A 25,554-nucleotide genomic window follows, 5' to 3' on the forward strand; every position below is an offset into this window, starting at 1 on the left:
TGAATTCTATGATCACTGGGTGATATTTTGGATAGTTGTTGCTGTTTTTCATCGAGACCCTCATGGAGTGGAGACGCGTGGCGATCGGTGTACTCATCTTCCTCGTTCTTCCATCCCACATAATAGGATTATGGTGGTACGTATGCCAACCAGCAGAGAGAGAAAGATAGCGAGCGAACGAGATGAGTATGAAGAGCGAAATAGACCCGTTTTACTAAGTACATTGTTATATAATAATGTTATTCCCTTCTGTATTCATCTTTCATCTATAGATATAGCTATGAACCTATGTATGTGTGTGTATTTGTGTATGTATGTATGTATGAACGTATGTATGTATGTTGATATGTATCAGTCTATCTGTCTATCTCATCTATCTTTCCATCTACACATGTATCTATCTGTATGTCTCTCTGTGTATCCATCCATTTACTTATAGTTCTGTTTATCTATCTATCTATCTAATCTATCTATCTATTTTCAGTATCTATCTGCCTGTATCTATCTATCTATCTATCTATCTATCTATCTATCTATCTATCTATCTATCTATTTATTTATCTATAATTCATCTATATCTTCCCTTTTTCTCGCTGCATGTCTCAAACGTTTGAACCCACAACTTGATTCTTACGAGACCGCGCCACCTCCGTCATGTCTTACTTGCAATTTGTCGGTCCGCGAAGTTGATTTTATTCTAATTGAATGAACAATGAAATAAACACAGGAAACAAAAAAAGAGTAAAGCTGCTGTTTATGTATATTTTGGAAGAAATACGGGGAACATAGAATTAGTATGGATTGACAGACTAGAGCTATTTCATTTTGGGTCTCTTTACAACACAGTAGGACGCTTCGCCCTGTATTAACTAACTTGGATTTTTAAAAAAGTCACCTAAATGCGCTGATTTATACACGCCGGTAGAGATCATCTCATTGCTTACTTTTGAAAAATATAAAGCATGGACACTACTGATTAAGAAAAGGCTAAAAAGGTTTAAAAAATGCATTAAAGAAATATGTCTGAGAGCGTGAGCTTAGTAAGAGTTTTCCAGAGCGTGACCGCAATGGGGGGGGGGGGGGAGTAAAAGCAACAGATTACTGAAAATCTAAGCGACATTGAAGAAAATGGAAGAAGGACTGCAGAGACGATAAACATATGAATGTTGGCAAGTAGCGATGCAATGACGCTTTTAGGCGATTATCTCGGTCACATGATTGCAATGTGTCATTTTTTTTTTTGCCTTGAAAGTGAGTTTACACTAATGACACGATTCTAGGAATGCTTCTTTCGTTCAGTTTATGAGTGTGCTCAATAAACATTAAGTAAGCCCTAAGTTACCATCTATCTATCGTACCCTTCAAGGCATACGTCACGTCCTTGGTTCTTTCATAGGAAATGTGAGAATATGCTTTCAGAATATCAATATCACCATTTCGTTAAGTGTGTGTGTCTGTGTGTGTATGTATGCACGTGTGCGTGTGACTGTGCGTGTGTGTGCGTGTAGATTTTAGAGTGTAGTTTGCAAAGGAGCAACGTCAACGCACGAGTCGGTTTGTTCAAGTGACCACTTGTTCTACTCTGGGTCTGTTCACATCGCCACGAACGAAACAAAGTGGTATAAAACGAGATCTTATTTATCATTCATTCACTCTTTCCGTTTCTGTGAAATAGCCTTGATCTGATAAATATTACTGGAACTTTTTGACAGGAAACAAATATTTACTGCATCTGAAACTGACGATTCGTCGGAAAACGGGTAGCAACACCCCCGTTCAAGGTCGCAGTGAGCGGTTTGCAGATTTGGAGCCACAACCGAAAAGTCGGCACAGGACAACAGGAGAATGAAAATAATGGAACATTGTCTATGCATCATCCCAAAAATATTTATAATTGGGTTTTTTTTAAGTGAATATTCCAAAATGTGATGCTCGAAATGTTTCATCTTGATGAAAACGATTAATAATATTGTCACTTAGTCCTGCCATCATCCCCCTCATTTTGGTCGTTCTTTCTTCTATATGTTAATGATCAGACGCATACTATTTGAGAAAAAATGATGATGAATGGTCCCCCGGCAAATATATTAGACTTAGCTAGTATTGGTAAACGGCATGCATAAATATTCCTCATCAGTAAGAGATTTAGTCTGTGAGGTTTACCTCAGTTTGAGTGATGTTGCTTTCTCCCTTTTCGTTAAGAGATCAACATAATTTATGAAAGAAGATGGAGGGAAAGTAATGTGATATGACATGATATCTGGAGTAAATGTATGTGTGTACTGTGTATGTGTTTCAATTTATTGGTTTTTCTGTCTGTCTGTCTGTCTGTTCGTCTGCCTACTTGATGAGCCCGTGACGCTTGTCATTGCCCTGCTTATTTCGGTCAGCACTAATCAGATTAGACACATGGGTATTCCTGGCCATCAAACAGGCAAAACATCAGATTGCAATGGAATCATCCTCCTCAGAGACATATAGGGACTCTTTACTTCGTAGGTATGTTCCTCCTTTTTTGTCTTTATTCTTTGAAGAGGTGAATGCACGTTTATTTCATCAACGTGGGGGGAAAAGTCGTATTAACTGACACGACAGAGGAACGGGAAGCCAGTGCTACATAACTTATTCATCAAAATGTCCTCAGCATTCCGAGGAAACAGGACGATTTTTTTTATCTTGCCATCTTCATGACATCTGTCAGATATCATTTGGCATCATTACTGTTCTACGTCGACAAAGAGAAATAAAAATAGGCAAACAAAGAAAACAAAAGACGCCAAAGAAATCATTAAAAAATAAAAGGGAAGAACGAAATGCGCATCACGAGATTTCGAAGTTTGAAACGAAATGTTAAAATGGACTCAATATGCGCACTTGATACATGATCACTTTGAGTTTGAAGGATTGGAGCTATAGAGCTTTTTGCAAAGTTAATAATCATTGAGCAGGTTCTTGGTTCAAGTCGTGACAGTGTTCTGCTATGTTCTGCTAATGCATTGTATATAATTTTCCCTGTTTATTTAATGGAAATGAAAATAAAGATGAATAAAGTTGAATAAAGTGTGAAAAAAATGACGTCACGTTCACATGACCTATAGACGACCATTTCCGGATGGGGCGCCATCTTCGATGACATACTGATCATCAGGTTGCTTTAACCCGTTCTGTGCCACAGACTTTGGACAGTGTGTACAATGCTATGAGGTTTTCTGTACCAATCAGCACTTAAAGCACACAATGGGTTAACATTCACAAACTACATCTCCCATTCGTTCGAATTCTGGCTAGTAGGATACACATTCTGCTCAGAGTACCTACCTATATATCACTCAAGCTGATTACCTTTCCACAGTAGATGATTATACATTAATTTTATCATTGAGTTGGGAAGTCTTGAGATCTTGAGATTGTGATTCGCTGCGTGTAAGCAGGTGTATGTTTCATCTCCTTTGTACCACGAGGTGTGTTTTTTTTCGAGTTGCTGTTTACATTTTTGTCATTGTCAACAATGGAATTGTAAAATTATCAAACATTGATCGTAAAACTGTCGAGTTCACGGATCAAAATGCTGAATTGATGTTGAAAGCAAGTCTTGTTGATATTCACAATCAATGAAGTCGCTTTTTTTTTTCTTAGTAGTAGGGGTGACCAAGTTGAAAACGGCCGGTAACGTCATCATGACATAAATCGAATTTGCTACGTTGTGGTGCCCGTGAACTGTTCTGACATCAAACCATATATAGTGCGTATATCACTTGTTCGCCTTTCTTAGAACAGCGCACAAGGGTGGGGAAAGGGGATACCCCACGGACAACAACAAAAATAGCAACAGCGACAACCACAACAAATGTTTGTTCCATCAAAGTCCATTCATCGTTGCTTGCTTCTATGAAACCAGATACTATGTATACTGTCGCCCCTCCCCCTCCCACATGTACCTCCACTTTAAAAAAAAAAAGGAAAATGAAATAAAGAACGAGAGAAGAAGAAGCGATAATGGCGGAAAATTAATGAAAGTTTATTGTTACGATTAATACTTGTTTCTTTCACTCTTTTCCTTTGTCTGAAAATCACATTAATGAAGGGACACCCCCCTCCCATTTACCGTTTATCTCCATGGCAATAAAGTATCTGGTTCTGAGAAATATCATCATTCTCCTCTCGCTAATTTCACCCAAATTGCTGCCCTCCCCTCTTTGAGATCCCTCTTCCGACCCGTTCCCCTGACTTTTCGTATGAATGCGATGAATTGTTGATCTTTTGATCACTTCCCCGAAAGGAGACCAGAGGGAAATTATGACTAAAATGTAACGTAATCTGATCCACTTTTGCACTTGCGTTCGCTCATTGTTGTCGTTTCTTACCGATATGATAAACCTTCATTTAGGATGAAGGATGGAGATCATGCAGTTAGGATGAAATCATAGTAAAGAGATGATTGCTTGTTAGCGTCCCTGTGTAGGAAACAAACACACAAACAAGCAAACAAACAATATAAAGAAAAGGTCGATTAAACTCTTGTCGGGACTTGTGTTGTTGTCTGTCGGAAGTCAAACCTGGTCAAACTAGCTTCCTTTCAATGCTCACACAATGTAATTGTTAGCTTCATCATTTCACTGTGTGCAAGTCAAGGCGACCATCCGGGCAAATAGTTGAGAAAATAGAAGGGGGGAGACAAACTTCTTTGGTTAGTGTACATGTGCTCGCAATACAACAGTGAGAGAAATAGCGCTAATAATGATATTCTAATCAAAATCATCATGAAGATTTCAAATTTGGATAATGGTATCGATTAAGCTTAAGTAGTAACAGCAACAACTTTTACTATAGAAATGTTGATGATGATGATAATGTTAATCCTTGTCACGGTAAAAAGTAGTAATGTTATAAACATTATACGATATCAACAATAGCGACAATAAGGACAAAGGAAAATATAACTGAATATCATGTATTTCACCACGTACAGATCTTTAATGATTTTACAATGTTCATTATTATCTTAAAGGAACGTAAACAGTTTTCCCTGACCTGAACTTCATAATGATTTGTTCGTATGTCCTTTATAAAAGATTATACGATGTACCATTTATACTTCGCTATTTGCATTGATCATGTAATTATTCCGTATCGGTTTTCTTGTCTGTCTGTCATTTCAGTTTAAAAAAAAAGGAAGGATACGTTGGGGGAAATATATTGGGTGATATACCAGGATTTTACCTTGGAATGTCACTCCGCTTTCAAGGTGACGATGATTTTTCGAGCGTAAAATCAAACAGACAGACCAATCAAAGATCCATCGAAACCAACTTGAGATAGGACAAATGTTGTATTTTAGATCTTCACGCAATGTCATCTTAGCGGAAATTAGTGTAAGGCATCATTAGTTGCACATTCATAATTATTATTCAAAGAAAATTCTCAGCTGTGCGGACTAAAAACAATGGAAATAGAATAGAACACCCTAACGAAATGAACAAATAAAACCTCCTGAGCGTCAATAAGGCAAAACATGATAATTATCTATGTAGTTGTAATATAAAATTGTTATATCTTAGCAGTGATATCCTTTAGGGGGAAGGGATTGTGACTGGTGAATCATCAGGTAGACACAAACTTGATAAATGTATGTAAATGTGTAAACCAATGGAAGAATTGTGAGCAGATGACGTCATCGATTGATCTAATTTGCATAAACTTAACAGCTGCAAAACTATGTCTATTCCGCTAGCTACTCATAAACTCAATAACATTTATAATTCGTTTTCGACTTATTAAAGTCAAGTCTAACACGGAGTGGACTTCGTACTTTAAAATCATCTTTGTAGGACTTCTTACTTTAAAATCATAATTGTAGGACTTTTTGTAGGACCGCATCTGCACATGGTTTACCGGCTATTACGTTTCAGGAATACATGATTTTAAGCAATCCCAAATGGGGTGACTACTGCGCCTGGGAGTTCAGAGCCAATTGGACAAAGGAGGTATCAAATATCATAGTAGATGAGTGGCAAGGCTACGAAAAAAAATGAGCGTTCTACTTTTCGTCGGAAATGGCATTGCATCATGAAACCTTTTTGCAAAATTTCGGTCACAAGAACAAGGTGCTTTTAATATTATTTGATTTCCTTTTGAAATCATCAAACGTTCGAGGGTTTTTTGTTTTACCAGCTCTTTTCCTTGCGGCTAATTATTTTCCCTCTAGATCTGAGTCGTAATTTTGATTTCCTGGCAACCCTGCTGAAAAAAAAAAATGGTAGGGAGGAAAAAAAAACAACTTCACTACAGATCATACAAAAATTCGACATGTTTCACAGGAAGTAGATAGAAAAATCTTGCCGTGCGGACTTTGTCAATGTCCCTTGTTGTATCTGTCTATAGAGAGACTCTCAAAATGTCCTCATGTGTGTAAGAGTTTATTTTAGATATCTTGAATAGGTTGTGGTGTGTCCAAATGACTATTGTTTTGCCCAAATGATTCGATAATTTCTGTAAATTCTTTCTAATTGAAGTCTCTATATCCATCTCTCTCTCTCCCTCTCTTTCTTTCTCTCTCTTTCTCACTCCAATCCTGTAATATTATCAAACACAAAAACTTACCCACACAAATTCACACACAAGCACAGAAGTCATAGAATATATTTTCCAAATATATGTTCATATTGTCTTGTGGCTGATCATCAGTGGAAAGCAGTTCGACAAGGTTTGGTTTCTGGGAAAGCCGTGGAATATTCGTTTTGAAATATAGAGCCTTTGAATATTTGGTGCAGCTGAAATGGGTTCGAAAAACCCAGGCAGAATTGTTGCAGTTTTCACGCGGGGTGATTTGTAATTGTACCACAAATCGAGGGCACATTCCAACGAGTTACAAATCTGGAAGGGGGAAAATGGTGACATTTTTACCAGTCTTGCACAAACGATGAATTCCAAGTTAATCACTCCTCCGGGGCATTTATTTTCCATTATAATATGATCCAACTGATCGCCTGCTTCAAAACGCAGCCTTAACCGCGCGCGGGAAGTTCAAGTTCAAAAATTCGCGCATTGTGCTGTCGCCCCCCGAAAGGTACACTAAAGCTTTGCAGATAAAACAGGTTAACCATGTATACGTTTCGGACTGTGTTCGGCGGTGTCTGCGAGCGACAAAAGCTAAGGAGAGAACTGGTGAAACTTATAAAAAAAAGAGAAGGGGAGTGACATTTGCAAATAAGTTGAAGAAGTATCGTTTTCATGTTCCGAAAACGCTTTATTCTCCTATCCCCTGCCGCCCAGCCATTGTGACGGGCATTCTGTCGGGGCATGTTGTAATTGAGAAAAATGATCCCTGTCACCTTCTTGCGCTATTTCACATCCCCCCAAAAAAGAAAGGTGTTGCGACCCAGAGTAATAATCAAAATTAGCGGGCGTGTTTCTCCCTGCATTCCAGCCCATATGGAAGGTATTAGAAGAAGGAGAAAACGAGGGGAATATATATTCTATAGCGAAATATGTGGGGAAAGAGAGGTATTGCGGGTTATACCTATATCTTTGACACGTACATGTTCTTATGTTATCGATGTATGAACGCAGATCAATCATTCAATCCATCAATCAATCAATCAGCCAATCAATCAATCAACTTTATTTTTCATTTCCATCAAATAAACAGGGAAAATATATACAATGCATTAACAGAACAAAATACATGTGATCACTAGTAACAACATAAATTCATTTTTCTAAAGTATATACATACGCATAATAGAAGGATTGGAATGGAAATGGAGGGTCCCACTAAAAAGCAAAGCTTGTACGGTATGGGACACTCAGAAAATACATAAGAGAAGGAATAACGACTCAATGAAACTACAAACAGATATATGAAACAAAATCAAAGAAACCAATGTCAACTGACATGTCAATACACTTTCTCGTATTTTATGACTATGGCATGGCAATTCTTCCATTGTCAAAACTTGGTTCAGTCATCATTAACGCTGCTGTATATCTAGTTACCCACCTATAGATATGTATCAAAAGGAGTCAGAAGTTGTCATATTACAAATGATAGGTATACAATGAATGAATGAATGAATGAATGAATGAATGAATGAATGAATGAATGAATGAATGAAGGAAGGAAGGAAGGAATGAATGAATGAATGAATACACGACAGAAGAGAGCATTTTGAGAAAATTCGCGAAAAAGAACTAAGAGCATCCTAATATTGTTAACTTTTTAGTTGTTAGATTGTTATGTATGCAAATTTAAATGTGAATAAATCACATGAGTGATCATCTGTATTTGCATTATTTCGCAAGGGGTCTGCACAGATGACAGCCGAATGTATTCGAGCCTGAACTCCTTCTGTGTAATGGCTAAGAAACGCATGACCACCACTCATGACCACTATGTTACAGCACCCCAACTCCCACCCCCGTCTGTTCCTCATCCTGGCTTTTCAGTAATTCTTGGGGAAATGAGACCCGTTTTGACTTGATTTAACCTTAATGCGCTTTGAGTGCCGATTAGCACAGAAAACCCATAGATTTGTACACGTTGTCTAAAAGTCCCTGGTAGACGCAGGGTTAAACGAAGCCAACACTAGCGAAAAGTTGAAGAGCAATTTCACTCCGTGTGTATGAATTTAAGCATACTGAACGGTAGAATCTTCATCTGTGTTCATTCCACCAGGGCATGAGATAAAGTTACGGAATGTCACAGTTTCGCGTGTTTCCACGAAACCATAGATATCGGTCACAGTCAAAATATGGCGATGACGTGATATGATGATGTCATCGGCTCACGGACTTTCAATGGTTGGTGTGAAAATACAACAAAAATCATGTATTCAGACAATGATTTAGCAACTATATCACTTTTGTCCTCAAAAGCCGTGACTTGATAATACTTCTACGAGTTAACACCAAGGATGTGCACAATCGTTTTGATTGCATGCAAAGAAAAAGAGATATGATAAAGAGGGGTGCACAGATCAGTTGGAACTTGTGAGGCGATGTATAACAATACGAAGTAAGCAAGAGATCATTGTTAAAAGTAACGGAATATTGCACAGAAATCGTTATTGCTAACTTGAATTGATATTGGAATTTGAAATGGAAAGATGACACTTATCTATTTGATGTTTAATAAATGTAACCCTTAGGGCGTTGCATGAGGACGATATACTTTTTCTGCTTGTACCTTGGATACACTCAGACATTTTAATGTCAGATGCGTGAGCAACGACTTTGAATTAGTGTAAGCAGGGACACCTCCTTGGTGTAACTTTATAACAAGTCCTCTGTTAAACGGAGAGTGTGCGAGTGCGGCCAATGGCGTTATCACTGAACCAAGCAACGATCATCTCATAAAACAAATAGCGCACGCTCTTAATGTGTTTGCCGAGCAATGCTCTATATCAGTATCGATGACGGTTTTTTGGGCTATTCAAAGTCATTTTGACATCCGATTCTACAACGTCAACGCCGATGTGCGTTCGTGTCTGTCGTGTGTCGCGGTGTCAGTTATTCCGGACTATATGTATATTGCGGGTCGTAATGTTACGTAAGAATGACCCAAAGCAAGTCCTGAGTGAGTCATGATGTTTGAGGGCTTATGACCGCGTCATTAGGCAGATAATTGAAGATGTCTAATTAGCGATTCATTGTTGATTGTCCGACCGAGCATTTTTATGGGCTTATTTACGACGCCATTCGGCATTGTTGGGCGGTAGAGCTGGCATCATTACACTCCGATAACGTCCAACCGGAGCAGAACGAGACTTTGGAAATGGTATTCGGGAAGAATCTCCGGCCCATCTTTATCTCAGTATAACTTCCTGTGTACATCATCTGAGCAAGGTCACCTGATGGTTGGACAATGTTCTGAGGTCATCATTTGTGTGTTACGAGAAGCGAGACCTTGAGTAGGGCATTTTCCTCTAAGGGGGAAAGGCATTTTTTTTTTCTTGCCTTATTTCTTTTCGTTGTTGGAGGAGCATTTCTTAATCATACTTTTATCTTCATTCAAAGAAAATCAAAAGAGTGTTGAAGTATGTTTGTCAGTTAGTATACAGCAAGTAGTGTAGTAGTATTAGTAGTAGCAGTAGTAGTAGTAGTAGTAGTAGTAGTAGTAGTGGTAGTAGTAGTAGTAGTAGTAGTAGTAGTAGTAGTAGTAGTAGTAGTATAAGCCTAGTAGTGGTGCTGTACCTATCAACTATACCATATTCTCCATCAGAATCATTGATATTACTATTATGCTATTAATTTCATTCTAATGATGATAATGATAATCATAATAATAATAATAATAATAATAATAACAATAATAATTATTATTATGATGATGATGATGATGATTATTATTATCATTATTACATGTATTATCATTATTATTATCATTATTATTATTGATGGTGGTGGTGATGGGGTTGTTGTTGTTGTTGTTGTTATCATTTTTAAAAACTTTTCCATCACTGAATGTGATCTCCTAGGGCCGTCGGGAGTCCCCTCAACGTCGACCCGAACCGCATCTGCCGGCGGTCGCGGAAGCTTCGGGGGAGTAGCAACAAGCAGCTCGACATCTGCCTCCACGAGCCGGAGATCGTTCAGGAGGTCGTGCGGGGGACGAGGCTGGGGATGATCGAGTGCCAGGACCGGCTCAAGTACCACCGATGGAACTGCACCACGCAGCAGAACTCCTTCATCCGAGTCATCAAACATGGTAAAGGATTTCTTCATCCCCCCCCCCCCCCAAGGGAAAAAAAAAACCACGATGATATACTTTACGTTAAAATGCAATTTCACACACCCTGATGGCGCTGGTTTTGCTGGAACCGCCTATAAAACGAAACGAATGGACTTTAAGGTAGAAGTTTAAATCAAGATCAAACATAAATCAAGAGAGTTCGGTGGTCCAGTGGATATGACGCCTGTCCGCTGATTAGGAGGTCGTAGGTTCGAATCCTGCTTAGGTATAATATGCCAATAATTTCCTTTGTCATGGCTACGTCTAAAACACTGATCAATTCAACACTTATCTATGTCGATACATAGGGCAATTTGTCAATCATTTGCAATAAAAATAACTCGACGCAAGAATTTCATCAATTTATTATTGAAAAATCAAGAGAACTTGTGATTTTAAAGTGTCACATATTTTCACGATACAGTGACATAAGTAGCAACCACATACACAAATTTCACGATGCCATAGCCTCACAAGTTTTCAATGCTCTTCACAAAATATATCAAAATTCCCTTCTTTTACCTTACTGAGGCATCAAACGTAATCTCTATTAGGCTGTGTATAGGCAACAGAAAAGTACGTTTTGCGGCAGACGATTCTAAAAGAGTTTCTTCCTTATACCCCGTGTTCATACGTTTTAATCACTATTCAAGAGTCATTGTTCTTAAGAAATAAAAAAAAAGGTGAATACATCACTTTGAAATAGTATGAGCGACCTCGAGTATATAATCCGAAGCAAATTTTAGATTTAAATCCAGACACTATTGCTTTGCTATGCACTTTTTCGTCGCGCTTTTTACACTGTTAAGAAAAATATATATCCCGCCCCCAAGCGGTGTAAACTGCGTCCGCGAGACCTCATCGTGAGAACTGGGCCTGTCATGCCTCCATCATCCAGTTGCCATGGCGACGGGATGTACAGCCTCCCATAATCTATCGTTGACGGCAGCAAAGTGGTCGATTTGCTGACAGGTATGATTAACGCAAAAACCCGAAACTACGCGCGACATATTTCTGACGGCAGCTCCCGCGCAGAACAGAAAGAAATATATAAAGACTGAAAAGAGAGATAAGCGAATACCTGGCCACACGCGCTACAAGCAGGCAGAGTAGATTTATAGTTCTGATTCTCAAGAAGACCTTAACAACCGTGGAATCAAAATCCATCTTTTGTTTAAAAAGGAAAGAAACAAATAAAAAAGATAAAGGTCAATGGCAGTTAGGCATACATGGGAAGAACCACTGTTTAACCGTTTAGTTTTCTTTTTCTTTGTTGAGACATATTGCAAAAAAAGAACAAAATGGCATGAAGTTTTTACAAGCTTTTACATCGCGCCTGTTTTCTTTGCCTCCTCGGCGTTTGGGTACTGCTGTAGTTAACCACTGCTCTATTTTCCCATTTCGTAAAGAAAGGACCGCAATCCCTGGACACCCGCCAAAATCTGTCAAAATATACACGATAAGAACATAGAGAGTCCGCCACTGGTTTCCAATGCGAAGCATATATGATGATACAGGTATATCCATTCGTCATGCTGCGAAGACTTCGTGAAAGTTCACCCACGTCCTGTTCTTTCCTCTACAATGTGTGAGGGTAATAAATGAATGAGAAAAAAGGTGAAGTACTGTGGTTAAGTAGATATTAAGACTCTAGACTCTGAACCATAAAGCATAAGGTTATTGATTCAAGTCCTCCCTGGCGTTGACATCTTCCAAAAAGATGTTATAGGTACATTGTTCTTCTTGACTCAAGAACGAGATATCATCATCATCATCATCATCATCATCATCATTATCGCCATCGTCATCGTCGTCTCCATCGTAATCGCCATGAGCTGTCATCGTCACCTTATTACGTTGGTCAACATTTGATTTCGCCAGTCCTTTCAATTCAACTTCAATTCTTGTTTATTTTCACCTCCATGTGACAGGTGACATAATACACGTGATACAAACTGAACACATTTAAGTTTGACACATAACTGCATAACACACCATAATACAGTTACAAATAAGCAAGGGAATTTACATGTGGAGATTGCAAATAATAAGCAAAATATACAACCTAATAGATACAAACTGAAGGCATATGATATTTAACATTACGTAATATAGTAAAAAGCAAGCCAACTAACGAGTGTATGGAACAAAATGAATATCTTACTAACTTTAGTAGGAGGATCCTACTGCAGAGCTAATAAGCTTGAATATCATAATGGATCAATAGGAAGAGAGAGAAAAAATAATGTGAAGTAGACACACAAAATACAGGGAGAAACATACAAACACTGGCATACATCATACCGGTATAATAATGAAAGCCTCCCTTTGTCTCTGGTTGATATTACCAATGTCAAAATATCTTCATTGTTTTGAATCGTTATCTCTGCCATCACCCTGTGCTCATGGCAGTGTCGTATAGTCTTTCTGCCTATTCCACATCTCCTTTCCTACTGGTGAGAACGCAATAGTTTTCACATAGTTTGCTGACGAACATATTAGGCATGTGATTGAAAAAAAATGTCGTCATTTATGTTTCAAGGGAAATGAAGTTTTAACTGGAAAACGTCCGTCTTTTGAGAATAAAGTAGAAGAAACACTCTCCTTCCAGTGTTCTCATGCTTTCTTACTTGAAGTATACAAGCCGTCAGACCCTTAAAACGCAACCAATATATCATATACGTCGACGCGCTCATAATTTACGCGTCTATTGTCACTGACGCCGGTGTAAAACTAACAAAGTTTATCATCCAGTTCTAATAGGGTCTGTCTACGCGTGACGTATAGGGTCCACTCGTCTATGAATCAAGACCCGCCCGTGGATGTGCGATTTATGTTTTGTTTGACTACGGCCGATTGTTGGTGTCAGAGGCGGGATCAAGCACATCGATGCATTTTTCATCGTAGTTTTGGCCCAACTCGTGTGCAGTTATTGTCCCCCATAACATCTTGGCTACGGGAATTCCGAACGAGTTACAAGTTAGTATGAAAAGTAGAGTAAAATTTGACAATCAGGACATTGAAAGTTTGATTGAAATCGGGTGATAATTAGAGGAGTAACACTTCATACCTTCCTTACTTTCAAATCCGAGTTTGATCAAACTTTCTCTGCTGCGCTTGTAAAATGTTACTCTATCTTTTTAGACTAACTTGCAATTAGTGCGGAATTCCCCCCTTTTAAAGAGAGTTTACTTTGGTAGATGGATAGGGCTCTAGAGTCGTCAACAGGAAGGGTCTCTGGGGTTCGAATCGTGGCTGGCGCGTCTACATTCTTGGACAAGACGCGTTCAACACTGTGTCATTTCATCGTTTAATGTTCATATTTAGGGAGAAAAAGAAACAACAAGAAACAAATCAACAGACTCGCTGAAGCATAGAGTAGATAGGTGCGACTGCATATCACGTTTGCAAGGCAAGGTGTTCAGAACGAAAAAGATGACTATTTTTGCACAAAGAGGAGCAATGTTTGTTTGTCTGTCTGTCTGTTTGTTTGTTTGTTTGTTTGTTTGTTTGTTTGTTTGTTTGTTTTTGATTGGAATGATATCTTTTCAATATAAAATTTGGTCTTAAGATTATAAGTTGGATGACAGCGAAATTGGCTGCCAACTGAGGACTTAGATATTTCAGTTTCTTCTTCGCTTTTTCTTATTTCCCTTTTCTGGTGTGTCATGTTCGTCGCTGTGATAACTTTCCCTTCTCAGTATGCGGACGTTGACATCTTGTTTGAAGAGGTGGCTACTGTTCATGTCGTTCTTAAACGTAAGGCATTATCACGTCTAAAGCGAGGTACGTAATTGGACAATCCATCTTTACCTATACGTGAAGATAAGAAAAGGTGTTCCTCGTGAGTTTGACAAAGAAGATTATTATTCGACGAACTAGAGAGGACTGGCAAGAAATGTCATTAACTCTAATATGACTTGGGATAAGATTTAAGCGTGGATCTCTCCCCGTTTTCAATTCTGCCTCCCGGCATCTTATATATACCGCATCTTTCTTTTCCCTTCACTTTCTTTGTATTTTTTTTAATCCGAAGTGACTGAGCTCTTTGTGCGGGGCAGGAAGGAGATATATTCCAATAATTGCTCTTTTGACTGTTCCATCTCAAGGCGACTCGGAAACGCTTAAAGCATCAAAAGAAGGCTTAGGAATAGTTAAGACTCATTTTGCAAACCCTTGTAGGTACAGATTGGATGGTCACCTCTTCAGAAGGCAAGTGCCAAATTCAGATAAAGATGAGGCCGGAAACCGAAGATATTATTCCGAAAGAGGGTCACAGCCCTTAGGACCAGTCTTAACTCGACCACTATACCATTGACAACTATATAATTATATGTCAATGGCTTCCCTAACTTTTGCTCCTGCCACAAAAATATATAGCTCCCATGAAATATCTGCACGCTAAGCCAAACATAAATTCTACCCGCAAACACAACCTGAACCCTAATCATAATCGTCACATAGAAGTAAACCTGTAACCCTATCACAACCCTAACCATAAGTCCTTAGAGAAAATAAGACCGGACCAACTGTCGCAAAGGTCCCGCTTCCGACACAACGGGTTGTAAACGGTGGAAATGAAATCGGCCGTGTGCTGCTGTTCCATTGCGGCTCGCATCAGTCACGCGCCGTGCCGTAACCGGAACGGTAATCTGGAACGGTTTTTGCGTAAATCGCCTTATCAGATATTTGACAACGGTTTGGGCCCTGTATTCATGGTAATGGGAACCGTGGCCCGGGCCGGATTCGGTGTGACAAGATCTTTATTCATCCAGTCCAACGCGCCCACAATCTTATACGACAGCTTTTGTTCGGTTGGGTGTTCGTTTGTTTGTTTGTTTGTTTGTCTATCTGTTTATCAGCCCGTTTAGAGCAGGAAGCTGCATCCGTTCAAATACTATAGTAATTCGGTTAAATAATCTTGTTAAGCTAGAGCGCAACGTGATATCATCAGCATTCACACCGCAGCTAGTTAGAATTGTCTGTCTAACTCTTCGCTCTCCCCGTCAGCCATCTCTGCCTGGGCAACGTCAAAAACAAAAACATTCCTCGATTAAGTTCTTACTTTTGAAAGTCGCTTCTCTCAAAATTAACATTTTCTAAGAGCTACTTTTCTCCTGGCTTTCTTTCATGTTCGATTGAATACATCGTATCATCTAAAAAGTCACTGCATGTTGGCGCAGATTTGAGGAGTTAACGCAAGGCCACATGACGTATTGGGAAGTTGTAAGTGCTCGGTCCGCCGTTGTCAAACGGCAGGAGAAAAAGAGAGCTCGCGAAATCGGACAAGAACACTTCAATTAAGTGGGAGTCGAATGATCTGAAGATTGGCTTACACGGCTGAATGGGGATTAGGATCCATGAATTGAGTTTCATGGAAGTAAATAGCAAGGGCAGGAAAAAAAAAATAAATAACGGCGACCAAAAATTGCGCCGTAAATAGAGGCGATTCGAACAAATTGGATAATGGGGTTGTCTAGTTTGTCCACAGTAAGCGAGTTACCTGTAGCTTCTCTGACGGATATAATGGGAAATGACATGACCTCAAGGTAAAATCATGGGTCTTTTTGCCGCTAAGCGGGCAAGAAAAAAGTTATCAAAGAAAGTGAAATCGCAAGATATACCGGGGGCAGTTAGGTAATGATGTATGCATCATCATCAAGGTGGATAACTGCCCACAAAAAGGACTCTAGCTCAAAATACCACCAGACGGAAGTTGATACTGAATGGCACAAGCGACAATAAAAAGATGTCTTGAGTATTGTTACCAGCCTCTGTATGCATGGTATGGACATCGTTAATGCATGTGAAAGATCGCATGAATCATTTGTATGGCAAAAAAAAAAAATTACAGCCACTTTTACCTGGAATAGGGCGTTTTATGGCGTGATATAGGTCAGCCATTCGACTCCTGAAACTGCGCAGACGCCCATAAAACAGTGAATCATGTGAACCATAGAAATAGATAACAAAAATAGATATGGACACCGCCAAAGCTGCTGAAAACCACGTTGATCAGCCGTTGATCAGAAGAATGTAGCATGGGTAGTTTATAGGTTTGCTGTATAGTCTGCACTTACTTGATTACTCGATATTACTTACAATGATATCTTTCTCTTTCTGATTCAGGTAATATTTGTAATATTTCTTTCAGAAAGAAAACATTTTAGGAGAGATTTAATTTCAAAGTGTACGCCTATATTCCATGGCAAGAAGTAGTCTGAATTGATTCGTCATGGTATCTATGTTGGCAAGAGTAACTTTTACTGGGATGATAAAACCCTCAAATAATAATATTTCATTGTGTCAAAATGCGTTTACTTTTTACCTTTTACCAGTAAGGATAATGATGATAAGAATGTTGATGATAATAATGATAATAATAATAATTATTATTATTATAATAATAATAATTATAATAATAATAATCATCATCATCATCATCATCATCATCATCATCATCATCATAATTATAATAATTGTAAAAACAATGATGATGATGATAATCATCAATGACTATAAAAATAATAACAATAACAACAACACTAAAGCAGGGAGGTGGGAAGAGATTCTTCCCACCTCCCCGATAAAAGTAGCGACACTACTTCTTATAATAGTAATGTTGACAGAAATGATAATAATATTCTCATGAGATCTTACCGAGAATGTCTATTCGTAATTTGAACGAGGAAAACAGCCGTTGACGTTGCGTTTCAAGTTGAATAGTCTGACGGCGGTTACAGCTCGTTATTCCGAAGGTTCGTTATTCCGAAGGTTCTTTAGTCCGAAAATGTGATAAGGTTTGTTATTCCGAAGGTTCATTAATCCGAAAATGAAATAAGGTTCGTCATTCCGAAGGTTCCTTAATCCGAAAATGACACAAAGCTCGTTATTCCGAAGGTTCGTTACGGACCCTATTTCATTTCGGATCAGCGAACCTTCGGAATAACAAACCCTATTTCATTTTCGGATTGACGAATCTTCGGAATAACGAACCCTATTTCATTTTCGGATTAACGAATCTTCGGAATAACGAACCCTATTTCATTTTCGGATAAACGAGCCTCCGGATTAACGAACCCTTTTTCATTTTAATATTAACGAACCTCTAGGTATAGGAATTTGTGTGTTTCGGATTAACGAACCTTCGAAATAACGAACCTTCGGAACAACGAACCTTCGGAATAACGAACAGCACCCCTAATGGCATTCGATGTCTCAGTTTCATCACTTGTACCAAGATGACGTTATGACCCACGAGAAGTCGTGGATCTGATAATTCTCTCGGAGGATCTTCTTTCATTCTCGTCTTTACAGAAGAGAGGCGTAATGGTAATTCTTTCTATCGCATCAGAAGTAGACTTTTATATGTTACCTTTCCAATGATATGATCTATCTACTACATCAATATTATCCCCACCCAAGTGTAGTAACGAAAAAAAAAGGACCTTGCCCTCCAAGTAACTTTATTCACTGCTATTTTCGGTTCTCGCGTCCGCCGCAGCTGAATGAAATGGTTGTACGGATTTGACAGAAATAGACCAACGTTTCGTTTCCCACATTACTTCGCGTCGACACCCTTGTATCTGTTCGCACAACGGCCACCAATTTACGCGAGCTGGTATTGTCATTGCCCGTCACAACGCATTTACACATTACCCCCAACGTCTCAATCACGCTTGGCTGTGACAGGCAGACCTGCAAAAATAGTGCAGTGTCCCGGCCCCGCAATTTTCTTTTCCCACCCACTCTTGTATCCACCTCTTTCCGAGTGTGTACTCCACGGAGGATGTCTAAGATAATATTCTAGCCTCTTCCCTGATCTGCATTTTCTTTTTTGGTCATGCCTTCACATTAAAAGAGTAAACTAAGTAGAAAAACACATATGCAAAAAGAAGATTCGTGTCCGAAAAGTTTGTGATCTACATTTTCTATCACCATTTGTTTTTCGAATTAAACTCACATTAAAGTATATGATGATGGCAACAATGACAGCCGTCATGTAACGCCTTAAAATTCAATACACGTGCATACATATAAGATATACAAGTAGGGTTTTTTTTGCAAGAGATAGATAATGAATGAATGATTGAATGAATGAATGAATGAATGAATGAATGAATGACTAGTCCAGATAGATAGAAAAAGAAAGAAATAGAGGAAAGAGGACAAATTAACGTACTAAAAATGATGTAAGTGCATTTGGTGTCTGTACGTATTATGTATGAAAAGTTGGTAGGCCTATATATGAGGAGAATTGGTAATGTTTGGATTTTGCTCATTTTCTTTCTTTACCTTTGTTTCGTTACGTTTCGCTTTATTTTCATTTTCAGAACATGTGACTACAACATTTGAATACACATATACTTATGATACAACAATGTAATGAAAAACAAGCTATGAACCATAATACAATTTTATAATTCTAAGAAAAGTACAGAGAAAAAAATGGTTGCTGAAAAGCAATCTTTGTTCTTGTGTTTTGTGTTCTTGTGTCTTGTGTTTTACCCGAAACAGGCTATTCCCTTCCGGATGTATTTAAACCAAAACGTATTGGATTGACCTAAGCATTAAGTTGTGCATCTGTCGGTCTGTTTAGTGTGATATTGATTTTTACTTTCACGCCGTTGACAGTGAAAGTGAACTTCTTGTACCCTTTGTAAACAATCCCTGAAAATTTGCATGATCTTTCCTTTTTCCTGCGTGAATAAAAGAGTATACACAGTGAAATTATCATAGCCCTCAATAAAGTAGCTAACTTTCACCTTTCTAATTCCTTTTTTCTTTGTGTTTTTGTCGTTCGCGGTCTTTCACGATAACAGATACGAGTCAGACTGCTTTCGTCAACGCCATAACCACGGCGGGCGTAACGTTCGCCATTACGCAAGCATGCAGCATGGGAAACCTACTCCAGTGCGGCTGCGCGACGCTGCCCATCGGGAGGCCGGAGGGCGAGGTCGGCGGGGAGGACTGGGAGTGGGGAGGCTGTGGAGACGACGTCGATTTCGGGTACAGGAAGTCCAAGGAGTTCGTCGACGCCCACATGAGGAGAAGGAGCGACATCAAGACGTTAGTGACGCTGCACAACAACGAGGTCGGCAGAATGGTGAGTCCATGATTTTAACGATCAGTGAACGTGACTTCATCACGTCAGCTGTCACGTGACCAGCATGTAGCAATATTCGGACTTCAACAGAACTTCAATCAACGCTGACGACGCCGCGCCGGCTTCACAAATTTAAAGAGATATGTCAAACCATCAGCAAAGTTCACTTTGAGTGATAGAGTAGAACCAAACTGACGAAAGCATTTATTGTAATGAGACTTTAGAAATGACAGGCCCTCTGTCCCGGCATTCCGTTTTGTAATATTTGCATTTTTCACGGACCAGTTCTGTTTGTCTAAATCGCAGATGGGAAGAGAATGAAGAGATGATGGCGTTACAATTCCTCGAAACATTTGAGAGCTTCTCAAAAACAAAAAGATAGAGCCAACAGATTTGACAAAAACAAAACAAAACAAACCAAGACGTTATGAGTACGCTGAACTAGTGGAGCCGACAACGGTGTGATTGCAGATGGCGTCGAAGTCAGACATGAACAGAGCATAGTGACGTACTTGCCAATAAGATGACGATGATGATAGTGACGATTAAGAAAACGGCACTGATGATGATGATAATGCCGATGAGGGTGATTGCGACGTTGGTGATGATTATTATGGTAAAAGTAACGGTGATGATGAATGTGATGGTGACGGAGATTGGGGTGGCGGTGTTTATGACGAAAATAGCGGTAACATCGGTTGCAACTATGGAAATGATGACAATGATGTCGATGATAATGAGACCGGTCATGATGTCAATAATGATGATGGTCATAATGGTGGTGCCGTGGTGACGGTGATAATAGCAAGCTTTAGATATGGGAAGCGAACACTAAAGACGACACAGCCTACCGGGTCGGACAATGAAAACAGTTGTCTCGCTCATGCGCAGAACACCATTTTTTAACCCTAATTAGCGTGGTCTTGGCGTTCACGTCGAAGGTCTGAAGTTCGCCAATGACGATGAAAGCACGACTTCAGTGAATGGCATACATTATGCACATATATGTCACAAAAGAGCAGGTGAATAGGAGCACATCGATGAAGATGTATGACCAAATGAGAACAAAAATATCAAACGTCAAGTGCAATCATATACAAAATCCTTTTATTTGAAAAATTATGATGATGGTGGTGTTATGTGCCACTGGATCAGCACAAAATTTCTGGTTTCACATATTCCGCACCTTGTTTTGTTTTGTTTTTTCATCTCAAAAAGGTTGCAACTATAACGTTCAAAGAGATGTTTAAATCATGTCACACAGTTGAATCTTAGTATGACGGGATCACTTCTTTAACCTCTAATTTATGGCTCTATCATAGACTTATTAACACGAAAAGAAAGAGAAGAACCATGCCTCTTTGACAAGCAGTAATAACAGACCTCCTGACCTCAGCTCTAACTTGCAAGATATCGTGGTGTCTTCAAACAGAAATGGATGGAATATTAATGTTCGTTTACCAGACAGAAATAGATTATTTGTTTTTCATCTCTATCTTAAAGCACATAGGCGATGTCTTCATCATTCGTGATAATAAGCGAAATTCTTGTGAATTCTTTCCTCCTCATTGCTAATGAAATAATGATATATATCGGAAGTTTAAGAGGAAATGAGGACATAGCACTGTGGCACTTTAATGGCAACTTGCGACGGAGTGGTAGGAGCTTAATCCACACTGAACATCGACTGTTTCATGTCATACTCGACAGCCAAACTGCGCGTGTTGTCGCGGAACCTGGGAGACTGCTCTCGCTTCCTGGCCAAAGAACAAAATAGACGGCAGATGTAAATTTATGAATCGCCCCTAAATTTATGACATACACCGAGTAGGTAGAGGGCAACAAATCATCGTAGACTAAACGTTTTAAATCACAGTCGAGCGGAGAGCTACGCATTCATTTCAATTTACGACTCCCAATCTAGATTTCTGAAAGTAGAGCAAAACCAGCCCATCTCCACTCCCTCCCCCCCCCCCCCCCATAGGAGGAAGTTAAGTTTGGATACCCCAAACATGGGCTAATTTCCTCTCCTTTTCATACGCATACGTTTCATCAAGTTTATAATCATAAAATGCTGTATAATTTCCCCCAAACTATCGTGTCTATTCCACCCCATCAAATTGGCAAACAGTAGTTATGGGCTGACAAAACGGAAAACTGGTGCAGAGCAGAGTGATTCATTGCCGCCGAACTTGCGGGGGTTGACATGTTTGTTTCTAGTCAACGACGCCAAGAAATCTAAACACACTTATTACAAAGAGTGATCGGTCAATATCGATGTCATCTTCCTCACATACCTTCTCCATTCAGGATTCAAGACAAAAGTGTCAAGTAAAAAAAAAAGGGGGGGTGAAGAGCAGGAAGGGAATAAAGTGACAGATAGGAATGAACGGTATGGTCTATGACGCGGAAGTGGGGAAGAAGTGAAAATGGAGCAGAGATGATAACTAAGAAGATGGAGATGATGATAGTGACGATGATGATGATGACAATGATGGTGATAGAGACGATAATGATGATAATGACAACGATGATGATGATGGTAACGATGATGATGATGGTAACGATGATGGTGATGGTTGTGATGATGATGATGATGATAATAGCGATCATGATGATGATGATGGTGGTGCTGATGACGATGATGATGATGATGATGATGATGAAGATAATGATGATGATGATGATGATGATGAAGATAATGATGATGACGATGATGACGATGATGACGATGATGACGATGATGATGATGACGACGACGACGAAGGAGAAGGAGAAGAAACAAACAAAAAATAAGCAGTAGTGATAGAAGCAGAAGCAGCTGTAGCAACTAGAAATTTAGCAACGCACAGTAGCGGTAGTAGTAGTAGCAGAAGTAGTAGCAGTAGTAGTAGCAGTAGTAGTGGTAGTATTATTGTAGTAGTAGTTCTTGTTGTTGTTATTGTTATTCTTGTTTCATTAATAGGAGTTGCAGAGTTAGAAGAAGTAATAAAATTAGTTGTAGTAGTAGGAGCAGTAGAGGTTATAAAAGTGAAGGTAATTGCTGTAATTTAGGATGCTGTTTCAGTGGTAGTAGCGACATCAGTAGTAGCGCAGAGAGTTTAAGAAATGAAGAGAACAAGATTGCAATGCTGATGTACAATTCACTTTACATAAATCAGAGAGTGACATACATCTTAACATCTGTAAGGGCATGAGAAGCAACGTGTCATCAGCATTGATATATAAGAGAGAGCTAGGGAGAGAGATAACGATGGGTCGATGCAAATGAGTTTAGAACCATTTACACAAAGCACAGTCTGCTCAAGTAAGCGCATCTCAGCTTTGAGCTTTTCACAAAATAATGAAATACATTTGCATGGCTTACGGGAAACGTGGACGTGTCAACAATAAGCTCTATTGGCATTGTTCCCATATTAGAGGTAACGGGTTAATTTCAAGCAGTGGACCCTTTCGGGTTGGGCATGGATCGATCTCGAATCAGATGATGCCTCACCAGACCGCACTGATATAGGGAGAAAAGCGCTTAACGCCCTCTTTTGTTAGCTAGCAGTACAATCATTGTTTCGCGGATTTATGTGGCCCGAGGGGTTCGTATTAAAGCAAAAACTTTTGGATGACTCAGAGAAAGTTGTGTTTGATGAATCAAGACGTCTTTTATCTAACAAAAACGTCTTTTTGTCAAATTTCAGTTATAGATATCTTTCAAGCCCCCCCCCCCCCTCAAAAAAAAAAAAGATATCAAAAACTATCACATAGTGTGTGATCAACCAAAATTCGCAATTGAGAGAATCTGTCGATTTGAACTGGACAATTTTTTTTTTCTAAAGGTCATGGCTGTCAAAAAAAAAAAGATAGAAAGAAACGTGTTGATAGAATGCGAATGAACAGATCTAGTGTTCTAATTTTTACAGAGAGATTCTTTTTCTTTCTAGTACATCAAACGTGAACGGATAACGTTTACGTTGCACCAGTTCTAATGTTTTTAAATGGTTTGTAGTTGTGCAGAGTGCAGTTTGCTTTTCATAATTGCATTTTCATCTTGCAAAGCTGTCCTACCTAATGATGGTAACGTCCACTAAAATGGACAGAAATCCTTACAATTGCTGGTTTACCGAAAGTACTGAAACTTAGAGACAAACAAAAATCTTTTCTTCCTGAGATCTCATAGCAGTACGTGTGAAAGTCCATTTACATTGTGCAGCCCGACTGCTTAAATCATTACAAACTTTGAAGAGGGTGATCGTCATTCTTAGAACACATCTTTTTTAGTTGATAACAGTATGTATGAAGGACCATCTTCATTGTTGATCTGAACTATTTAACCTGCTGCAAAATCGGAAGAGTGTGATCTCCGTGCTACGTTGTGCAGGTTGAAAGAAAAGCAGATATCGTTCATTTTCTCTAAATCCGGCCTCTCTCCCACTGAAACGAAAATGAATAATACTCATATTTTGCGTCATGATACTGCTTCTGCCGGCTCTCGAAAAAGTTTGGACTGACAGCATTTTTGCAAACTTAACAGCAATAAATGCAATGCGCAAGAGAGAGTGTTCCCTTGAGGAAAAAACGGAGAATAATTTATTTTTCTTCAAATCGTTGCACAACTCTTTGCTCCCGTTCCAAGAATGTACTAGTATTTTGCACCGTACTGACAAATAACCAACTGCAGAGGGCGACATTCCACATTATTCTGCTGTGCACGTTGTAATTCGGATTACTCGTGCTGTTCGTCAGATTTCATATCACAAGCGAGAGAGGGGGAGTGGGGAATAAGGAGAAGGAAGGGGGAGGGAAGAAATGATGTGTCATTTCAATTAATTTTTAATAGTTAGTAAGGGAACCATTAACTCTTTCTAGGCCAGGGAATTTGGACAATGTGTACAAAGCTACAGAGGTTTTCTGTGCCAATCAAAGCATTGTAGATAGGCACTTAGCCACGAAACTTCAATGCGGCATTAAGAAATGATGATTTTAGAATGTTTGTATGAATCATCCATTAAATTTGTTTCTTGCATCTTTCTCCCTCCATGGTTTGCAGGCGGTCAAGGATCACATGAGGCGAGAATGCAAGTGTCACGGTCTCTCTGGCTCCTGTACGCTCCAAACGTGCTGGAAGAAGATGCCGACGTTCAGCAACGTCGGTCTGCGGCTCAAGCGGGCGTTCGACAACGCCGTCAAGGTCACGGGAGGGAACAGCGGCGAGAGTCTGATCCCCGAGCCTCTGCCGGAGGACCTGGTCTTCTCCAGCGAGTCGCACGACTTCTGCAACCCGGACCGCCGCTTCGGCTCGCTGGGCACCGAGGGGCGGCGGTGCAACAGCTCCTCGCACGACGTCGTCGGCAGCTGTGACATCATGTGCTGCGGTCGCGGATACCGCGAGGTGGTCGTCGAGAGGCGGGAAAACTGCGCCTGCCGGTTCCACTGGTGCTGCGTGGTGAACTGCGACGTCTGCCGAGTTGTGCAGACGATACAGACTTGCAATGGATATCACATTGCGTGACAGGAGGTTGACTCGTTTGCCGCGAAAACAGTGCCATAAAGACAACAAGCTATAGCGTCGATCACGGACGATGTGTAACCATGGCGACAGATTAATCTACTTTTTCAACATCAGCAGCAGCAGCGTCATCATCATCATTGTCATTGTCATTATCATCATCGTCATCGTCATCATTATCATCTTTAATGCTTCAGCAGCGAATGGTCGTAGCTGAGG

The 25,554-nt window shown here is 39.6% G+C and overlaps 1 protein-coding gene across 1 annotated transcript; it reads left to right on the plus strand.

Annotated features, from left to right (window-relative positions):
• The first annotated feature begins 62 nt into the window (after window positions 1-62).
• Window positions 63-25,338, plus strand: LOC139745331 (protein Wnt-6-like). Its single transcript, XM_071655731.1, has 4 exons — window positions 63-136; window positions 10,476-10,705; window positions 19,552-19,835; window positions 24,877-25,338. The coding sequence occupies exons 1-4, from the start codon at window positions 63-65 to the stop codon at window positions 25,336-25,338; spliced, it is 1,050 nt and encodes a 349-aa protein (XP_071511832.1).
• Window positions 25,339-25,554: the final 216 nt, after the last annotated feature.

This window comes from Diadema antillarum, unplaced genomic scaffold (genome assembly GCF_040938485.1).
Source record: "Diadema antillarum isolate AM-2024a unplaced genomic scaffold, OU_Dant_1.0 seq00001253_RagTag, whole genome shotgun sequence".
NCBI lineage: Eukaryota > Metazoa > Echinodermata > Echinoidea > Diadematoida > Diadematidae > Diadema > Diadema antillarum.

Coding starts and splice junctions, on each gene's coding strand:
- LOC139745331 (XM_071655731.1), top strand. CDS start 63: ATGGAGTGGAGACGCGTGGCGATCGGTGTACTCATCTTCCTCGTTCTT. Junction 10,706..19,551: donor CATCCGAGTCATCAAACATG/GTAAAGGATTTC, acceptor TCACGATAACAG/ATACGAGTCAGACTGCTTTC. Junction 19,836..24,876: donor ACAACGAGGTCGGCAGAATG/GTGAGTCCATGA, acceptor CATGGTTTGCAG/GCGGTCAAGGATCACATGAG.